Source organism: Ursus arctos, unplaced genomic scaffold (genome assembly GCF_023065955.2).
Source record: "Ursus arctos isolate Adak ecotype North America unplaced genomic scaffold, UrsArc2.0 scaffold_32, whole genome shotgun sequence".
Taxonomy (NCBI): Eukaryota; Metazoa; Chordata; class Mammalia; order Carnivora; family Ursidae; genus Ursus; species Ursus arctos.
This window is the reverse complement of record NW_026623008.1, coordinates 7,376,304-7,397,811: the sequence shown is the minus strand read 5'-3', so window position 1 is coordinate 7,397,811 and position 21,508 is coordinate 7,376,304. Positions and strand designations below refer to the sequence as shown.

Below are 21,508 nucleotides of genomic sequence, written 5' to 3'. Positions count from 1 at the left end.
TTTCCTTCTGTTTTGGGTTTCATTTGCTCTTATTTCTCTAGCATATTTTCTAAAGTTAGTATGGTACTCAAAATGTTATTTCCTTCCCAGCACCGCTCTGGTTGTAGTCCACAAATTTAAATTATATTGTTTTCATTTTTGTTCAGCTCAGAATATTTTCTTACTTCCCCTATGATTTCTTCTTTCACCCTTAATTTAGAAATCTGTTGTTTAATTTCCAAACATTTGGGATTTTTCCAGATTTTTTCCTATTATCAATTCTCGTTTACTTACTTATTTAGATTTTTTAAAGAGTCTGCTTGAGATTCTATCTCCCTCTGCCCTCCCCCTGCTCTTGTGCTCTCTCTTTCTAAATAAATAAAATCTTTAAAAATAAATAAATAAATAATTTAAAAAATTAAAAATAAATTAAGTATGTAATGAAACTTAAAAAAGAAAATTCTAGGCCCAGGTGGCTTCACTGGTGAATTCAAGTAAACATTTAAGGAAAAAGTAATGCCAATCTTACAGACTATTTCAGAAAAAAGAAAAAATGGTAAGATTTCCCAACTCCATCTATGAGGCCCACATTACCTAATAGCAAAACTAGACAAAGATTTCACAGACACACACAAAACTACAAATCAATACCTCTCTTAAACAAAAATGAAGAAACCCTTAACAATACTAACAAACCAAATCCAGCAATATATAAAATGGATCATACATCGTAACCAAGTGGAATTTATCCAACAAACAGAAAGTCGGTTTAACATTTGAAAATCAATCAATATGAATCATCATATTAATCAAGAAAACAACAGGATCAACAGACAGCAAAAAGAACACGGGACAACAGTCAAAACACATATAATTTTTTTAAAAACACTCAACAAATTAAAAAGTTGAAAAAAAAATAATTCCTTCCATTTGATAAAGGGCACCTTCAAAAAAACTTACAGCTAATAACATATTTAAATGTGAAGACTGACTGAATTTTCTCCAAAGATCAAGAATAAGGCAAGAATGTCTATTCTCAATATTCCTCTTAACATTGTATGAGAAGTCCTAGAGAGTATATAGATTGGAAAGCAGTAAGCAAAGCTATCTTTATTTGCAGATGACAGGATCATCTACAGAGAAATCACACAATCTACAAAAAAAAAGCTATTAGAATTTTAAAGTGAGTGTAACAAGGTTACAGATACGAGACCAACATACAAACTCAATTTTATTTATTTTTATCACGATAAGTACACTCTTTAATCCCTGTTACCTATTTCACCCATCCCCTCACCTCTAGCAACCATCGGTTTGTTCTCTATAGTTAAGAGTCTGTTTCTTGATTTGTCTCTCTAGTTTTTCCTTTGCCTTTGTCCTTAAATTCCACATACGAGGGAAATCATATGGTATTTGTCTTTCTCCAACTTCTTTCACTTAGCATTATACTCTCCAGCTCTACCTATGTTGCTGCAAATGGCAAGATTTCATCCTTTTTTATAGCTGAATAATATTCCATTATATGTATTCATATGTGTGTGTATGTGTATATATATAAAATGCATATATATATATAAATATATATCACATCTTCTTTATTCATTTACCTATCAGTGCACATTTGGGCTGTTTCCATAGTACGACCATTGTAAACAATGATACAATTTTATTTCTATACACTAGCATTCAACAATTAAAAATGAAATTTCAGCATGACATCCATAAACAGCATGCCAAAATAGAGAAATTTAACAAAATGTGTACATGACCTCCAAACTTAAAGCTACAAAACACTACTGAAAATTTAAAAGACAACATAAATGAGACACGTGTTAATGAATTAGAAGATCAATATTGAAAAGATGTCAATTCTCCCCCAAATTGATCTATAGATTCCACACAATCCCAATAAAAATCACAACAAGCTTTTTTGTAAGAATTGATAAACTGATTCTAAAATTTGTATGGAAATGCAATGGACCAAAGCTGAAACAATTCTGAAAAACAATAAAGTCAAAAGACACTACACTACCTGATTTTAAGACTTACTATAAATCTACTGCAATCAAGACAGTGTTTCATTTGCATTAGGATAGACAGAGATATGAAACAAAACAGAGCTCAGAAACTGACCTATGTATATACAATTTTTTAATTTTTTTAAAGATTTATTTATTTATTTGAGAGAGAGAGCAAGAGTAGGGTGAAGGGCAGAGGGAGAAAAAGACTCCCCACTGAGCAAGGAGCCCAATGTGGGGCTTGATTCCTGGACTGGATCCAGGATCACAACATGAGTCGAAGGCAGATGCCTAACCGACTGAGCCACCCAGGTGCCCCCAATTTTTTAATTTTTGACAAAGGTGGCAAGATAATTCAATGGAGAAAGGGTAACCTGTTCAACAAATGATACTGGAATAAGTCATATCCATATGGGGGAAAAAAAATGAACCCCAGCCTCTACCAGTAAGCACATGAAAAGATCCTAATGTTATTAGTCATCACAAAGATGTAAATTAAAACCACAAAGAAATACCACTACACACTCAGTAGAATGGCTAAAATTAAAAAGACACAATACCAAGTGTGGGTGTGGATGTAGGACAAGTGGAATGTTCATATACTGCTGGTGAGAATAAAAAATAGTAAAACTTTGCAAAAACACTTAGGCAATTTATTATAAGACTAAACGTATACTTACCATATGACCCAGCAATTCCACTCATAAGTATTTACCGAAAAAAAATGAGAATATATCTCCTCACAATACATGAGTATTTATAGTAGCCCCAAACTAGAACCAATCATGTGGGGGAACAGACTCTAAGGTGACTGCCAGGATCCCCACCTCCTAGTATTCTGCCCTTGTGTGGTCCCACTGAGTGTGGGCGGGACCTGTGACTTGCTTCCAGCCAACCGGACATGGCAAAGATGACAGGATGAATGTAATTACATGTATGTGGTTACACTATGTAAGACTGTAATGTCCATTTTGCTAAGAGACTCTTCCTTACTGGCTTTGAGGAAGCCAAGTGACTATGTTAGGAAGACCCCTGTGGCAAAAAAATGAGGGCAGCCTCTGGCTGACTGCCAATAACAAACTGAGGTACTCAGTCTTCAGGCCACAAGGAACTAAATGTTGCCAATAGCCACATGAGCTAGGAAGCAGATCCTTCTCCAGTCGAGACCCAGATGAGATCACAGCCCCAGCAGACACCTTGATTTCTTGCCTTGTCAGACTCAGCTAAACTGTGTCCTGACTCACAGAAACTGAAACAAAAAAAATGTGTGCTCTTTTTGGTAATTTGTGTAAATTTGTTGTAATACTTATGCAGCAATAGATAATTAACAGAATCCAAATGTCCATAAACTGGTGAACAGATCAATAAATTGTGATATATCTATATGAGAGAATATTACCAATAAAAAGTAATGAATTACTGATACAACAATGTTAAGTTTCACAAACATTACTCTGAGCAAAAGAAGTGAGACACAAAATACATACATTATGAATTCATTCATATGTAATTCTAGGAAAGACAAATATAATCAATAGTGACAGAAAGCAGTTCAGATTTCCTGAGGCCAAAGGCTAGGGCTTACTGGGACACAGCAAAAGGGAACATTTACAAATACTGGAATTGTTTCGATCTTGACTGTGGTGGTGGTTACACAGGTATATACATATACACAGGTATATACACAGGTATATACATATACACAGGTATATACACAGGTATATACATATACACAGGTATATACATACACAGGTATATACATATACACAGGTATATACATACACAGGTATATACATACACAGGTATATACATATACACAGGTATATACATACACAGGTATATACATACACAGGTATATACATATACACAGGTATATACATACACAGGTATATACATATACAAGTCGAAACTCATTAAACTGACCACAACACACCTATTAGAATTCCGCAGTAAAGTTTTTGGCCATAAGGACTTTGTCACTCAATAAGCTACTAAATTAATCTATGACTTTTAAGTCAGGATAGGGGCAACCTTTAGGGGGTTGGGCAGTGACAGGAAGGACACCAGGGGGGCTTCTGAGGTCCTGGTAATGTTTGAATTCTTAATGTAAGTACTGGTTACACAAGTATGTTCCCTCTGAAAATTCACCAAGCTGGACACATAATTTGTGTGCTTTCTGGGTATATGTTAAACTTCAGTTAAAAAAAAAAAAAGAAAAAATTTAAAGACGAGGGGATCATTCTAGATTAAAGCATACTAAAGAGAAAAATCAACCCCTATTTCTTGATTGGATTTGGATTTGTCTTAATTGGGAGAATCTGAATGTGGACTGTATTATCAAATAATATTTTATCAATACTAAATTTCTTGTGTGATAATGGTATTACGGTTATATAAGAGAATAACCTCACTCTTATGACAAGGTGAGGTATTCTAGGATGGAGTACCGTGATGTCTGTAACTCACTCTCAAATCTTTAAAAAAATACATGTAAAGAGACAGAAATAAAGCAAATCTGGCAAAATGTAAACAGTGTATCTTGAAGTTTTTATAGGAGTTTTACAAGAGCTCTCTGTATTATTTTTTCAACATTTCTAAAGGTTGGAAGTTTTTCAAAATAGAAAAGAGTTGAGGGGGAAAATATCTCATTTGAACTACCGTTATTCAAGAGCTCAGCAGACTTCCAAAACTGCCCACAGATTCTTGGAGAAGGAAACTAACATTCACCGAGCACTGACTGTGCAGCAGATGCTCTTTACATCCACGATTTCAGTCAACCCTCAGAACAACCCTTTAGGGTAATTATTATTTTACAAAGGGGAAAACAGGGTCAGAGATGTGGAGTGGCAAGTCCAAGAGCGAGTGAGTGCTGGAGTTCAAAGTCTGTCTCGATACAAGGCCATGCTCTTCTACTCCTTACTGTCTTCACCGTGTTCTTCTCCCTTCCCAGGTTCTGTGTTCTCGCAATCCCAAATGCACTATATCCAGGGAATCTCAACAGATTTGAAATCTATGTTCTCTAATATATTCAATATTCAATAACCACTAAACAAGCTCTTCATTGACGACAACTGGTGGAGAAGTACAGAAATAGGGATAGTAGCACCCATTCCAATGGGCCATACCATGTACAGACTAGAAAGGGCCTCTCATAAGAGATCAACCATGCAAACTAGAGTAACATGGGGAAAACAGAACAAGGACAGGAAGCAATAAATGTGATTTCTAACTCCAACAGACCATCTTGAAGAAAGACTAAAAAGACCGCCATCATGAAAAAAGCAAGTATGTCACTGATATCTAAAAGTCACAAAGGACAACTAGGATAAACACCAGCATTCAGGGTATTCCTTTAAATTGGACGGAAGTTACTCCGGAACAAATAAAAAATTTTAGTGGGCCAGTAGTCAATATATGAAAAAAAAAATACCCCCCCAAAAATTATAATAATAAGGCTTAAAGAAAGATTTCTCGTTTGTGAGTGAAAATCCAGAGTTTAATGAATCCAATAATAACAGATAACACACTATGTCAGGCACTGTTCTAAAATTAAGTTAATTTAGGGACACCTAGGTGGCTCAATTGGTTAAGTGTCCGACTCTTGGTTTTGGCTCAGATCGTGATCTCAGGATCATGGGATCAAGCCTCCATCAGGCTCCACATTCAGTGGGGAGTTTGCTTGAGACTCTTTCTCCCTCTCCCTCTGCCCCTCCCCTGCTTGCACACACATGTGTACACTCTCTCTTTCAAATAAATAAATCTTTAAAATAAATAAATAAAATAAAATAAGTTAATTTATTTACCCTCAGAGAAACCCTATGAGATAGGCACAAGTATTATTCCCGGTTTGCAACTGGAGAAACGAGAGCCAAAGAATTACCTTGTCCAAGATCACCCAGCTGTAAGTAGTGGGGCTGGGATTCTAAGCCAATAGGGATGGCCTGGGAGCGCATACCACTGTTCTACACTGCCTCTCAAAGGAAGAAAGGGTTGGCTATCACCCTGTATCTTTCAAAATGAGAGACTGAGGCTCCACAAGGCCAACCAACAAACCTTCTATGAAACAAATACTGACTCAGCCCCAAAGGCAAAATGTGTTCTTTCTTACAAACCAGGTTTGCGGGAAATTCTCCAAATAGTTCTTCAATTCCACTCTGCTTTGACTAGAGAAATGGGAAGCCAAGTAGATCAGGACTTGAAAATAAAATGATAATCAACTGCTGAGGAGAGCTGGTTCACTTCATAAGTGTGCATTTGCAGCTTATTGTTAGACAGTGACAGAAGTTGGCATGAAGAACTCAAATTTTCCCAAAACTGTCAGTGTACTCTGATGCAATCCCATCTCTACCAGCTTTGGGAAAGAGGGCAAAGGAGAAGCAGAACTGAAAACCAAACAAGTGCTGGCCAAACACCCTCAAAGGACCTTAGGTCCCTTCCACATGTACAGAGGACAATTTCCAGAACCAAAGGAATCCTTCGGCACTACAATGGTTCCAAGTGGCAAGCTTTTTAGTAACCTTCACAGCACTGGCAAATTAAAAGTCCTAGAGGAATCAGGGACGGAAGGCACCTTTAATCCCTGGCTGTGGGCATTCCTAACATATAACAGTTCAGAAAAGCCCAGATTCTGAGGAGCCTTAGCATAGCAGCAAGCTAAGTGGGATAAGGCAAGAAAGGAGGGCCCCTCCTCTGAGACACTCCCACACTCCAGAATTTCTGACAGTGAGAAGGCCAGAATCAGCCCTAGTTATTTCCCTTATTTTACAATCCAGACATCTTCTTTCTGAATCACCCGCTCTGCTAACAGAAGCTGGTCTGGGGAACACACAGCTCCTTTAAGTGCTATTCCTGTAATAGACGTATCATGAAGAATACAACAGCAAGAAACTTTAAGGAGTGTTCTTCTGCCAAGGAACGAAGTGAAATACCAGTAGGCTGTGAAAAGACTACAGGTGTTTCAAGGAGGTGAGAGGTGAATGATGAAGTCCAGACTGAAACCATTTTCTTCTTCCTCTGTCTAATCTTAACTAAATTTAAGCATGTGTGGCTAACTGGTGGAGTTACGCACATCTGGGTTTAAATCCAGACCCAATCTGGCACATGATTTAGGGCATGTTACAGACCTTTAGCATCCACTTCTGTGAAATGGTGGTTAATAGCCTGATTTTCATAAAGGTCGTAATGAGCACTAAATGAGATGGTAAACGTTAATTTGTCCCCAGCATCACAGCACACCCTCAGTAAATGCAAGGTACCGCTTACCCCATCCACCTCACTCCAGCCTACCCCACCTTTGAATTTCACATCCTTTCATAGGCCTTATCATCCACTGCTTCCTGACAGCAGACGTACAGGCAAGAACACTGGTCCTCAAGGTCCCCTTAATGGAGTGGGATTTGGCTGAATCTGTGGCTGAAAAGCTAGAGCAGAGTCCTTTGGTCAAGAAAACCAAACTGTGGGAAGCAAGGACGGATCCTCAGCCAAAAGCCCGGCGGCGTCTGTTGTTTACAAGTGAGTCCCCTTCCTACCAACGCACTGAGAGGGTCCGAGTACATTTCCGACCCTCCCAATTTGGCAGAGAAGGCGCAAAGGTGACGAAGAGGCTGGCAGTGGGGCCACCTCAGGAAGGCTGAGACTGTTGGGAGAGTGGGAACCTTGATGGAGTCTGGGCCCTCCTGGGAGGGGACAACCGAGAATGATCGAGCTTCTCACCCCTCTCTCCTCAAGCAGGGGCCCTTGCAGCTCAAGGCTGGAAGCTTCTCAAGGGTCCTGCCACCGTCCCGGCCGAGTGCAAGCGGGGCCCGAGGGGCCCTCAGGCTGGAAGGAGGGGCCCGCGGGCGCCCCCGAGCCCTGGCTCGGGAATGTCGTCTAAGAGGGGTCACCGGGGGAGGGGCCTGGAGGCGAGGACCTGGGGAGGGGCGGGGCCCAGGAGGGGGCAAGAGGTCGGGGCCACCGGCTAGGGAGGCTCAGGGCCTCCGCCCGGCTCCTAACCGCACGCCGAGCGCCCCCTCCAGCCGGGGTGCCCGCCACTACGGCGGGGCAGTCCCACTCCCCTTACCTGGCTCGGCTGCTCTGCCTGCTCCGAGGACGCCATCTTTCTGAGGCCTAACTAATCTATCGCCGCTGGGCGAGGCTTCTCCCAAGCGCCCTCGCTCTTTCTCACCCGCCCAGACCAAAGTAGCCGGAACTGAGCCGGTCGATGGCGGGCAAGTAGGGAAGATGAGCGAACTCCCACGTCTGGGTCACCTCGCACTATTGCCGTTCGGTCTCCGCTGGCCAGGAAGATCCTAAGTCCGTCCTTTTTGCATTTTTATATGTGTATTATTCTCATTGAATTAAATCTCTGTCCATCCCCACGGTGCCTTGGGCACAAGCAGGGACTCGCTAAGTCTTTAATAAATGAATGAATGGGAAGAAACTTGGAAATTAATTAATAAATGGTTCAGTTCAGTACCATTTGTTGAGCGCCTATTATTTGCCAGGCACTTTGGTAGCCACTAGAAATAAAAAGATCCAAAACCCAGCTCCTGCACACATAATTACAGCATCTTGGAGATAGGAGTCTGATAACGGTTTGCAGATCTATTAGGAGGACACTGAACGGGGCTTTTAACAGAAGAGAGGCTTCTACATTCTTACTTTATAGTGGTTGAGTTGTTAAATTTTAAGCTAAGTATAAAATTACACGAAAAGTTTGCATGTATTAGAACTACCGGTCAGTTCGTATTGCAGTTGTGTTTTGATTGATTATGGAGTATTCAAAAGGGTTGCCTCAAGTAACAATTCCCCCTACCAAACGCTGTTTTAAATGCCTACCCTTTTCTTATGAGGTAATATCTTATTTTCTTATAAACAAAATATGAGAGACTCTGAATGAATATAGGCTATTTCTCGTTTACGTAATATGCCCCCCCTTTTAAGGGAGGAACCTTTTTGATTTTTTAATTATTATTTTAATGTTAAATTTTTTCAGAGGCGGTAAATATTAGAACGAAGTATTAGAACGAAGATGAATTTATTACCAAGCAGCATCTGGACAGTCTCAAACAGTGATGAGGTTCTCATTTTCCCTTTCCCCTCTGATTTCTTTGAGACCTTAATGTTTAATTTAGTTATGTAAGCATTTTGTTCTGGGATCCCAACCCAATTTGCACAGCTAAAGCAGGGAATCGAACTGGTGGAAATGTGCGAGTATCTTATGCTTCTCTGTCACATTTTCAGCAGGACTGAAAACTACACTCATCAATTTTAAAAATTGACTTCCTTCAGATTATCCTGAGGGTTGGGACGTCTTACATATATTTTCAGTTTGGAGAGGGAAAACAAATTAATACAGTACAAAGACAGACTGTTTCGTTTAAATATTAATATGCATCTATATATGTAAACAGGAGTGCTCTAAAAACCCAAGGAAGTATACATGCGTGTCTTTCATAATGCAAAATAAATCCCTATTGACCTCATTTTGATCCCGCTATTGAAACTCCTAAATATAAAGTAGAAAAACACTCCTCTGGGCGGATTTGAGCAACATAACATAGTCGGTTTCGAACCCAGAGACTACAGCTACCGGCATGCCCCCGGAGCCGAACGTGATAAGCGGCAACTAGAACTACATCTCCCGGCGTGCCTTGGTCCCACGCGTGCTTTGCCGCAAAGAGAACTACAACTCCCGGCACGCCGCAGGACCGGGGAGGGCGCCCCGCAGAGCCGCCTAGACTTCCCCGAGTCAGTCAGGTTCCACCCTGAAGAGGATGGAGGTGGCTGAGGAAGCCGAGACTGAGACCCGGGCTCTGAAACCGTGTCTGCTGCGCCGCAACCACAGCCGCGAGCAGCACGGCGTGGCGGCCTCTTGCCTGGAGGAGCTGAGGAGCAAGGGTGGGCGCGGGGCGCGGGCGGAGGTTGTGGGGGCCGGGGCGGGGGCTGCGGGGAGCCGGGCAGGGTGAGGATGTCTGGCAGGGGCAAGGAGGGGTCAGCAGGAGCGACTTGGGACAGAAATAACCGACGTGGGCAGAGCGATTGACAAATTTCAAAGCGATTACGTCGTGTGAGACTCCTAATGGTGGGAAGGTAGACGGGAAGCAATATGCAAATTAAGACCGACTCGACTTAGGTGCCTTGCCTAAAAATCACTCAGATCTTGGACCAGACCCAGCCACCGGGCTCCCTACGGTGATACCGGCGCCCCCACCCCCTGGCTGATCCCCCGGCGGGGTGGGAGCGCCTTTCCACCGTCAGTTCTGGCAGGCACTTGTGCGGCGAAGAGGGAGCTGCTGCCGACCATTCCGGAGTTCCAGACAAGGAGCAGGTGCTTTGAGTGACCAGAGTTCTGAGTCCCGGCCCCACACTTACTAGCTGCTTGACCTTGTACTTAAGCAGCCCATGACCCTCAGTTTTCTCATCAGCAAAATGGGTATAATATTTCCAGCCCTGCTTTACAGGATTGTTGGAACTCTCAAGGCAGATGCTATATTTACAGGACTTAAAAGTATTAGGAGCTGGTAGCTCTGTGGATTGTTTATCCACAGAAGTTCTACTGGGCCGAGTGTTCCCCGGGAATGTAGTCAAAGGGGGTGTCAGTGTTCAGTGCTTCCTCTCAGAGCCACCAAGACCCAAAAGGTACCAGACAGAAATCTTTCAGAGACCCAGGAGCAGCCAAAGCATTATAAATGCTTTAGTGAGATGGTTTTTGCCATATTAACATTCACGTATTTTTTTTCTTAGCATTAGGGTACTGAAGTTTTTGTTCCCCTTGAGCGCATTGGCTGTATGCACTTGGCACAGAGCTTGTGTTAAGTGTTTATGTTCTCTGGAGCTCAGCCTTTGCAAGGCTTACTGCTCTATTTGGGTGCTGGACAACATCGCCCAACCATATATGTAGTCTCGTGGCTACTTTGCTGCTCTCTTTTATCCCATTTGCAATTTAGGCTTTGTCATCACTAAATGGGATGGTACAGGCCTGCCCCGGACAAGCTTCTTGCCCTTTGACAATAAAGATGAGAAGCTACCGACACAAACTTGTACTTCTCTTGTGCCTTCCTATAGGTTAGAAAGGCTGCAAAGAACGAGGCTACAAAGAACACAAAGCATTTCCTTTTTTTCTATTCTTTTCCTTCTTTCTTTTGATGTTTGACACAGGAGAATTTAAGATGACCACTGAGTAAATGAGTGAAAGACTGCTCATTCACAAGGAATCAGATCAGCCTTTGGTTTGTTTTTCATCCAAGTAAAGATGCGAAGGCCTTTTAATGTGGAGGCAGAGCAGCTGCAGGAGACTTTTTCAGGAGTCAGGCTGTGGGATTAAATCTCAGCTCTGACACTTACTTTGTGATTTTGGACAAGTTACTTAACCTCCCTGAGCTTTGGGTTTGACATCTGTAAAATGGGAATAACAATCGTACATACCTTATAGGATTTTTAGGAGAATACTGTATACAAAAAGCACTTAGTACCAGGCATGTGGGAAGTGGTATATTAGTGCTAGTAGTTGTAGTTACTATTAACTACCGGGAATTCTGCTATGCTCTGGGAGCATGTGTGTGTGTGTGTGTGTGTGTGTGTGTGTGTGTATAGTGAGAGTACAGGGATAGATGTAATTTCCTTATGGATACTTGTCAATTGCCAAATATTTTATTCCTCTCAGCCTGTGACATTCTGGCCATTGACAAGTCCCTGGCACCAGTCACCCTGGTCCTGGCAGAGGATGGCACCATCGTTGATGATGACGATTACTTCCTGTGTCTACCTTCCAATACTAAGTTTGTAGCGTTGGCCAGTAATGAGAAGTGGGCATACAGCAATTCAGGTAAGAAACTCTGGCCACATACAAAGTTATCTTTGCAATACAGCATCCACCGTGATTCTTCTTACTGCACAGGCACCAGGTTGCTGTTTGTCTGGTTCAGCATCTATGCCACCAACATTTACTGAGCACCTTCTGCATGCCAAGGCATGGTGCTGGGTCTCGGGGTAAAGAGGAATGAGACGCGGGCCTGGTTCTCAAATAACTACAGACCAACAGTAACTAAAATGCAGCATGGCAGAGAGATCAGTGCCACAGGCAGAGTCAGGCTGCCTGGTTTCACTCCAGACTATTATTTACTAGCCATGTGACCTTGGGCAAGTTATCTAACTTCTTAGCATGTTACTGAGGTAATAATTATAGTACTTCTCTCTGCTCAGGTGTTGTAGGGCTGATAGAACATAATATATATCAAACCAGGGTTTCCCAACAATACTACTGACATTTCGTGCTGGAGAATTCTTTGCTGTAGGGGCCGTCCTGTCCATTGCAGGGTATTCAGCAGCAACCTCGGCCTTTGCCACTAGATGCTGGTAGTATCTCTTTACCCCAGTTACGACGACCAAAAATGCTTTCAGACATTGTCAAATGTGTTCTGCGGGGAGGCAAAATCACTCCCAGTTGAGAACCACTGATAAAAAGCATTTAGATCTTGCCTGACACACACAAAGGGCTCAGTAAATGTTATACCATCATCACTACTGGAGATACAAAGGGAACTAATTAGTGATGAGCAAGGATCAAAGGCTAAAAAAGTGTCCCCTTAGAAAGTCCCCATGCCACTAAATTGAGGAAGTCACCCTTCAGCAGTGGCTCTGCCAGCCACCTTTGTACTCAGCCCCAGTGACAGCAAACACTGGCTACAGCTCCTCCAGTCAAGGATGAGAATAATCCCCAAGCACAAGAGAAGTGCTGCTGACAATGAGTGTTTTTGTGTACAAAAACGGAGCACACCCAGAGACACAACAACTCACCTAAAGGGAAGTCGGTAGGATCCTGGGTGTGCGTGACCATGCATCAGGTTTAAAGTGGCCTCTTCCCATAAGAAAGGTACAGAGCAGTTTCACACAGAAATAAATTGAAGGTGGAAGAGAAGGGAAAATGTAGGTCCTAGATTAGCACTTTAGGTTACCCTGTGATTGGCTTCTTCTCCCCTTGTCAGATGGAGGCACGGCTTGGATTTCCCAGGAGTCCTTTGATGTGGATGAAACAGACAGTGGGGGAGGGCTGAAGTGGAAGAATGTGGCCAGGCAGCTGAAAGAAGATCTGTCCAGCATCATCCTCCTGTCTGAGGAAGACCTCCAGGTAAGCCCCCTCCACAACCCGCAGCCACGCTCATCTGGCCTCCGCCACCCCCAGCCCCTTAGTTTCCATGCGTCTTGCCACAATAATTTCATTATTTCTTCATTTTCAAACAATGCTTTGATGACAAGCAAGGCTCTTCTAGTTCTCACACCTAGGGTAGAAAATACAGATGCGCACGGGGAGCACAGTCGGGTAAATGTCCGACTCTTGATTTTGGCTCAGGTCATGATCTCAGGGTTGTAAGATGGAGCCCCGCATCCGGCTCTGTGCTCAGCATGGAATCTGCTTGAGATTCTTTCTCTCCCTCTGCTCTTCCCCCTGCTCTCTTGCTCTCTCTCTCAAAATAAATAAATAAAATATTTTTTAAAAAAGAAAGGGAGGGAGGGAGGGAGAAAATACAGATGCGCAGGCCCCACCTATTTAGGCTTACTGCGGGGGGCGGGGGGAGTTAAGGATGTAGTCCCAAAGAATACGGAGTTGGGAGGAGCCGAATTAAATCCCAGCTCTATCGCTATGACTTTGAGCCAGTAACTTAGCCTCTTTGCCTACATTTCCTGTCCTGTAAAATTGGGATAAAAATAGTATGTGTTAATTCCAAAAAATATTTCTTGAGCCCCTGCCCTGTGCCTGGCAGGATTCTGTCCAGGGGGGTACAGTGGTGGACAAGCCAGACACAGAATTCTGATGGAGGGAAGCATCTTAGGTGGGTAGTAGGTGAGGCAGTGTGCCGAGAGCGGCAGGGCTAGTAGTCTCGATTGGGAGGTCAAGGGAGTCCCCTCCAAGGAGGTGGCTTTTTGGTAATTTTTTAAACTTACAAACTTATATATTTGAATAAATAACATGAATACATTCACATGGCTCAAAATCCACGAGGTACAGAAGGATATTATACCGGTAGCCCAAAAGCAAAACCAACCCATATGTCCGTGCACTGATAAATTGCTCAATAAAATGTGGTCTAGCCACACAATGGAATATTATTCAGCCCTTAAAAGGAATGAAGTACAAACACATGCTGTCACATGGATAAGCCTTCAAAATATTGTGCTAAGTGAGAGAAGCCAGACATGAAAGGCCACAGATTTTATAGGTACATTTATATGACGTGGCCGAAATAGGCAAATCCATAGCGACAGAAGGTAGGTGAGCAGCTGCCTAGGACTGGGTTGGGGCAGCTTTGAGAAGAAATAGGGAGTAACTGCTAATGGGTACAGTTCTTTTCGGCTTGGTGAAAATGGTATAAACTGGCGATGACTGCACAACTCTGTGAACGTACTAAACCCACCTAGGTATACCCTTCATATGGGTGAATCGTGTGGTGTGTGAATTACATCTCAAGGCGGGAGGGAGGAGCTACGTGAAAAATCTGACTCCTGCTCCTAGCCACCAGGTTTCCCTTCCCAGAGGTCACCAATCTTTCAGTTTCCCATTCTAGAGATATTTTAAGTACCAGCAAATAAAAATATTTTTTCTCCTTCCCTATATTACACAAGTGTAAGCATATCCACTTTTTAAAATTTTTTTTATTTTTTTTTAAGATTTTATTTATTTATTTGACAGAGAGAGAGAGAGACAGCCAGGGAGAGAGGGAACACAAGCAGGGGGAGTGGGAGAGGAAGAAGCAGGCTCCTAGCAGAGGAGCCCAATGCGGGGCTCGATCCCAGGACTCCGGGATCACGCCCTGAGCCGAAGGCAGACACTTAACGACTGAGCCACCCAGGCGCCCCTACTTTTTTTTAAAGAAATATTTGGAGAGGGGCACCTGGGTGGCTCTGTTGGTCGAGCCTCCAACTCCTGATTTTGGCTCAAGTCGTGATCTCAGGGTCATGAGATCAAGCCCCGCTACAGGCTCCGTGCTCAGCAGGGAGGCTGGTGGAGATTCTCTCTCCATCTCTCTCTATGCCCCCCACCACAGCTCACGCACCCACGTGTGCACTCTCTCTCTAAAATAAATAAATAAATCTTTTTAAAAAAATATTTGGAGAGTATTCCAGATCAGTATATAAAAGACACTTCTTTTTCACCACTGCATAGTACTCCCTTTTGTGCATGTACCGTGACTTATTTAAAGAGTCGTCCCCATTGGTGGACCTTTGGGTTGTCATCAGTCCTGCTGATCCCAGACAGCGCGACAAAAAACTTAGACCAGTGTCATCTCACACACGTGCTTGTCCGTAGAATAAACTCCCAGAAGTGTAGCTGGCAAACATTGGCGGGTTCCCTAGAGGCGGCAGGGACACGGATTGCTGAAGGAAGGAGGGAGCCTGCTGTGGACGGGTCGGGGCCATTGTGTTTTGAAAGATGGTTAGGTTTGTTAAAGTCCGTCTTTGCTTATTAGGTGCTCATTGACGTTCCGTGTTCGGACCTGGCTCAGGAACTATGCCAAAGTTGCGGCACGGTGCAGGGGCTCCAGAACACCCTCCAGCAGGTACTTGACCAGAGGGAGGAAGCCCGTCAGTCCAAGCAGCTCTTGGAGCTTTACCTCCAGGCTTTGGAGAAGGAGGGCAGCGTCTTGTCAAAGCAGCAAGGTAGGACTCCCTGGCCAGGGGAGTCCCCCTGAGGGCCGAGGGCCTGGCCAGCCTTTTTCCTGGGGAGAGAACCAGTGTTTATAACGGGATCAAACAAGGAGGAAGCCACAGCTGCGGGCGTCTTGCCTGACTGACTGTGGTGTGCGCGGCGGTGCGCTCACACCGTGTCTCAGCTCCGTCTCACGTCTGCTTTGCAGAGTCCGACGCTGGCTTCAGTGACAAGATGGATGCAGTCGACGCGGGGAGTAACCGCAAGAGCTCCTCCGGAATCACCCTTGCCAGCCAGGTCCTTACGGCACTGAAGGAGAAGCCGGCCCCAGAGCTGAGTCTGTCTAGTCGGGATTTGGAGGTGGGCGAGAACCAGGGACCCTGAGCTGCGCCGAGCCCTCCCCCTGGGGGTGCGTGTTGCCCTGCAGAGGCACGCGCCAGAGTGCTTTTCACCTCGGCAGACCCTGGCTCACAGCTGCCCATTTACGAAACATCTCATTTAATCTATATCAAAATGGCTTGAACAAAACGGGGTGCACCCCCTCGATGTCAAACATTATTCTCTGGGGCACGGCGGGTTATGGAACGAGCAAAGATAGGGAGGGGTGGCAGGGCTCAAGCCTCTGGTTCTGTCGGCCCTCGACGGGGATCTGTAGTCCATCAAGACACATGCACGGTCATAGTGAAAGGAGCGCCTGAGGGGGTCCTCTCGTGCTGGCTCCGCAGCCAGGGAACCAGAAGCCTGATGCAGAATCCCTGAGTGGGCGCCGCTTCTCTTGCTTCATCCTTGTCCCCCGTGCTGCTGGGAGGGAGGAAACCTGCTGACTTGGGCAGGGCTACGGTTCCTGTAAGTGGAGGACCTTACTTTCTAGAGATCTTTCCTGGCGGTGTTGGAGGGTAAGAAGAGGCCCGTGACCGCTGAAGGTGAAAGAACTCTGGCATTTCAGCGCCAGGATGTAACATAAGCTGGTACTGCCTGGTCTCGCTCCCCTAAAGAAACTCAGGGAGCCGGAGAGCAGTAGGTGAGTAGAGCAGAGGTCATGGTTCTCAGAGGTTCTTATTCTTGCCGCAGTTGGTCACCAAGGAAGACCCCAAAGCGCTCGCTGTTGCCTTGAACTGGGGCCTAAAGAAGACAGAAACAGTGCAGCAGGCCTGTCACCAGGAGCTCAGCCTGCGTCTCCAGCAGGTGCAGAGCCTACGTTCTCTCCGGAGCGTGTCAGCAAGGAGGAGCTCGCTGCCCGGAGAACCGCGGGAGCCCAAGCGAGCCAGACAAGAGCCCACGTAGCCGCCGCCGCCGCCGCCAGAAAGCCTGCGACCTTATTCGTATTCGCAGTAAATACCGTCAGCCTGATTACCCGAGCTGCCGCCTTACCACTGGCCCCCCTGCCTTACAGCACGTTCTCCTGGAACAGGCTGGAAGACCAGCCTCCTGTCCCTTCCAGAAGAGCCCTTCCACCTGTTTTGAATGAGGAGGCTGTATCCACAGTACCCCACCTCTTCTGATGACCCCTTCTTACGTTCTCCATTTGAAAGAAACTGTCAAGGACAGTGAAGAGCAATTGTCGCATTTCAGACTCACTATCCGTGTGCTGAAGCCAGAAGTGCAGAATTTTAAACACAAATGATGGTCAAGAAGGTGACAGAACAGAGTTGATTTATGGCCACAAACTTGTGTCTCGAGTTAATGAGTTTTTTGGTTTGTGTAAAGGCGCATATTAAGTTTGCAGACCGCAGGGACATACGGGGAGTGTAATTCGCCATTTCTAATTGTGAAATTATATCTGTTACCACTGTGAGACTGTTTCCAGTTTTCTAATATGTTTTATCAGCAGGGGGGATGAAAGGTCATTAAATTGATCTCCATGTGATGTGACTGTGAGTCTCTCTGGGTACAAAGCAGAGCCTTCTGGTTTATAGACTTCCTGTTTCTGTACAAACTTGGTCTTTGGGTTTTGTCCTCTAATTTGGAACAGATTTTCATCCAGGTGAATGTCCAGCGTGACATTCAAATCCATGCAGGATACGGGCTGATTTCTTCATGACGCAGGGTCATCCTGTTCGTGGCAGAACTGGCACCGCCCCCCCACCCGCGCAATGCCAGTGGCAGCCTGCAGGCCCCACGACAACTGAAAACATCCCCGCGCACTTTCAGAATCCCCCTGGAGGGTCACTAATGCCAGCTGGGGATTTTTCTAGCAGTTTGCCGTCTGCTCCACATTAGCAGTCACCGTACCGGAGCCTGAGTGAGCTGGCCAGGGCGTGGCTTGTCGTCTCACGCAACATGAGCCAAGTGGTGCTCGGTGAGGTGCAGAGATTTGCCCCATGTCACAAGGCTAATTGGAGGGCCAGGATCCTGGTTCTAATTCCAGTGCTCTTCCCACTTAATTTTTAAAAGATTTTATTTATCAGCGCGCATGCACACGTACAAGCAGGGGAGGGGGGCAGAGGGGGAGGGAGAAGCGGACTCCCTGCTGAGCAGGGAGCCCAATGCGGGACTGGATCCCAGGACCCTGGGATCATGACCTGAGCCGAAGGCAGACGCTTCACCGACTGAGGCGCTCAGCGCTCTTCCCACTCATGTGTGTTCTCTCTTAGGTCCACACACTCTTCTCCCTTCCACCTCCAGATCACTGGTTTTGTCACATCAACATAATAAGCTGGAGTCAACCAGAACCGGAAAAGACCTCCTGTGTCTACAACGTAACTGCCAAAAGATTTCTGACCGCAGGCACAGTGCCGGTGGTATAAGAGAAGTAAATAGCCCTGTGAACACTGTACACTTAGCCCAGTGGTAAAGGAAGCCTGGATTCCAGAAACAGAATGGTACCTCTACTCACCAATTCTAACAACATTCTCCACCTTCGCCCTACTGAATTAAAAATACTGTCTTGAATCGCGTCTGTCAGATACACAGGAGCGCTTGAGCTGGCTGGCCGGGGTGTGGGTATTGGTGCGCTCTACTAGAACCCGATCCACCAAGCATCTTGGCTGCATAGAATAATGGAGAAAGTACTGCAGGCTTGGAGGGAGCCAAGCCCACGGTTGAAAGGGTTAAATGAAGTAGTGTCTGAGGAGGAGCCGGGTACCTAGCACAGGCTGCAGAGGGCGATTTCGGGGATGGGGGGAGCAGGAGCGAAACAGCTGTGTGAGGAGGCCCCCATCTATGGGTCTACAAGGCAAAGACCTTAGCCCGCAAACGGGCCCAAAACGTGTAGCGCGTGCGGCTGCAAACACATTATATCGCCCCTGGTGCCGTTTACCTTCCCTGCGCCACCGTGCCTCCAGGCCTTCTAGAATAGAAATGCAGCAGCACAGCAATATGTCTAAAAATAGGAGAGCGCGAGCAGGGCAGCCTGTTCTTACGGTGGGAGAAAAGAATGTCGACGGAAGCAGCTGGGACTAATGAACTCCGCATTAGCCATATTCCATTCTTTCAACTCAAGTCAAATGTCGGTCCCCATTAGGCAATTGGCTTTGACAGGAGCTGTGCTAATTACCACTTACCAACCTTTAATTTCTGGGGAAAAGCAAAAGGAAAAAAAACTAATGGGTTTTTCATTTTCCAGAGAGAAAGGGATAAAATAATAGTAGTCTCGGAAAAGAAAACCTGCATTAATTACAAAAATGATTAATGTGACTTCAGTAACCAGATTGTTTAGCTGTTTTATTTCTTAGCTATCCACTCAATTTTTTTATTTTTTATTTATTTTTTTGCCTTCAGGGTTTTTCTCCATTCTATTTTATTTGTACGGTTTTGCCTTAAGTTATCTTGCTGTGTCTTGTATTACCTGAAGTTTTTAAGGACCTTGTAAGTGATGTGTTCTGAACACCCAGCCACTGCCTGAGTCCTCAGACAGTGGGGTCCCCCGTCCTGCTGGAAGGCCTCCAACGAGGGGGAAAGACTCGTTCCCAGGAAATGGCACTGAATTTTAGATTGCAGAACCTCAGAGTTCATTGTTTGCTCAAATGGAATCAGAACACCCTTTGCAGGGGCGCCCGGCCAGCTCTGTCGGTATAGAACATGTTACTCTGGGGGCGCCTGGGTGGCTCAGTCATTAAGCATCTGCCTTTGGCTCACGGCGTGATCCCAGAGTCCTGGGATCGAGCCTCACATCGGGCTCCTCTGCTGGGAGCCTGCTTCTTCCTCTCCCACCCCCCCTGCTTGTGTTCCCTCTCTCGCTGGCTGTCTCTCTGTCAAATAAATAAATAAAATCTTTAAAAAAAAAACAAACAAACATGTTACTCCGGATCTCAGGGTTGTGAGTTCAAGCCCCACGCCGGGTGTAGGGATTACCTGAAAATAAAATCTTTTTTAAAAGAACACACTTTGCAATCACAAGGAAGCGAAGTAACGGGTTAATGCATAGACACGGGATTTTCCTCAGTATCCCCAATACCACGTTCCAAGATCGGTCACCAAAAATCTAGCTTTTCCTCCAGTTTACAATTATTTTAACAAGACAAGCACACGTATTTTTGATCACTTAACTAATTATAAGTGGAAAAGACAAATTAGCGTTACTTTTATTAGGGTTATGACAAGCTAGAAATAGTGGGTAGCCCAGCTGCCCTTTGCCTCTTCCTTTCTCATCTAGAAACAGAAAATTTCCTTCTTTCTGATACCTACCTTTCCCTCTTCTGATTTGTTCAAAATGGAACGCAGGGGCTCCTGGCTGGCTCAGTTAGAAGAGCAATTCTCTCCGTCTGCCCCTCGCCCCTGCTCATGTGTGCTTTTCTCTCTCTCTCTCTCTCAAATCAATGAATAAATCTTTAAAAAAGATACGTGCAAGAATGAATTGCAAGTTGTCCAGGTGCCGACGACCACATCTACGTAGCTGTCTATATTGAACTACACCAAGGTATGCTCTGAGAAAAGTACCCAAAACCGGATGGTAGAAAATTACCCTAATATACCCATTTCACCCTAATGTATTCATCACGAGCATATTAATCTAGTCTGCCACGCAGTTGATGCCAGTTAACATTTTATCAAGCCCCCTGAACTAAGGTAAGCTTAGACTTGACGGATTTCCTGCCAGTCTCATTAGCATAGCCTCATTATCCTTCAGATATTACTTAGTTCAAAGTTGTAAGTCCCCAATCCTAAGGACTGTGTATGTATGACCCCAACTGAAACTGAAAAACAATGGGCATGCTTTTCTTCTAGAAAAATCTTAAAAGACAAAGTTCTGAAGGTTAGCTGGCCTTTCAGGCCGGCATCTTGCACCAGTGCACTGACCCAATTACTGGTCTCTTAAAGCTGCTGTGTTTGGAAATGAGGGTGCTATTAAGTCTCCTCCATCACATTATACTTTACTCAGCTAGTAATTATGAATATGAGCTCAGCTCTGCAGAAAACAGAACAGAACGGTCAGCAGTCATACTCCGCGTCTGCTCCCCCGGTGTCCAGAGAAAAGAAGATTTGTGCTACTCCAGCCAGCCTTTGCCAATTTCCCTCATGTTAGGCCTGACCCTCAGAAACTTCCGGTAACTCCAGGTATGATCTCTGAACTTTAAAGTTTAGCATCTAAACAGCTTGACCCTGGAACTTTTCTTTAGAGTCTGTCATTCGAGAGCCATAAACAATATGTCATCAAGGAAGGATTTTGGTGCTGTGGGGGAGAACTAAGATTTGATCAGGGTTTTGAAACTGAGTGACTTGTTCACTCCTCATGTCATTTGAGCAGCCCCAAATCCTGGTCCACATGGGGCTTGACGGCTGCTCGGCCTTATCTCACAGAAAAAGGAACTCCCCTCCTGTGTAGCCGTCACTCATTGACCCTTCTGTGGAAATGCTTGGGGAATGGGAAAATATCACAATTATACGTGTCATGTATATAATTCATACATGCACGGGAGGTGGCTGGGTGGCTCAGTCGGTGAAGCAT

At 44.8% G+C, this 21,508-nt stretch overlaps 2 protein-coding genes across 2 annotated transcripts in view; one reads left to right on the top strand and one right to left on the bottom strand.

Annotated features, from left to right (window-relative positions):
• Nucleotides 1-8,131, bottom strand: part of PEX14 (peroxisomal biogenesis factor 14) — a 133,884-nt gene extending 125,753 nt beyond the window's left edge. Inside the window, exon 1 of the mRNA XM_026519867.4 lies at nt 8,056-8,131. Within this exon, the coding sequence (XP_026375652.1) occupies nt 8,056-8,091 (36 nt within the window). The 5' untranslated portion in view covers nt 8,092-8,131. The remainder of the gene's footprint in view (nt 1-8,055) is intronic.
• Nucleotides 8,132-9,681: 1,550 nt separating this feature from the next.
• Nucleotides 9,682-17,488, top strand: DFFA (DNA fragmentation factor subunit alpha). Its single transcript, XM_026519869.4, has 6 exons — nt 9,682-9,875; nt 11,641-11,802; nt 12,962-13,104; nt 15,443-15,632; nt 15,830-15,981; nt 16,693-17,488. Exons 1-6 carry the CDS (start codon nt 9,752-9,754, stop codon nt 16,903-16,905), a joined length of 984 nt encoding a protein of 327 aa, XP_026375654.3. The 5' UTR covers nt 9,682-9,751; the 3' UTR covers nt 16,906-17,488.
• The last annotated feature ends 4,020 nt before the right edge of the window (nt 17,489-21,508 follow it).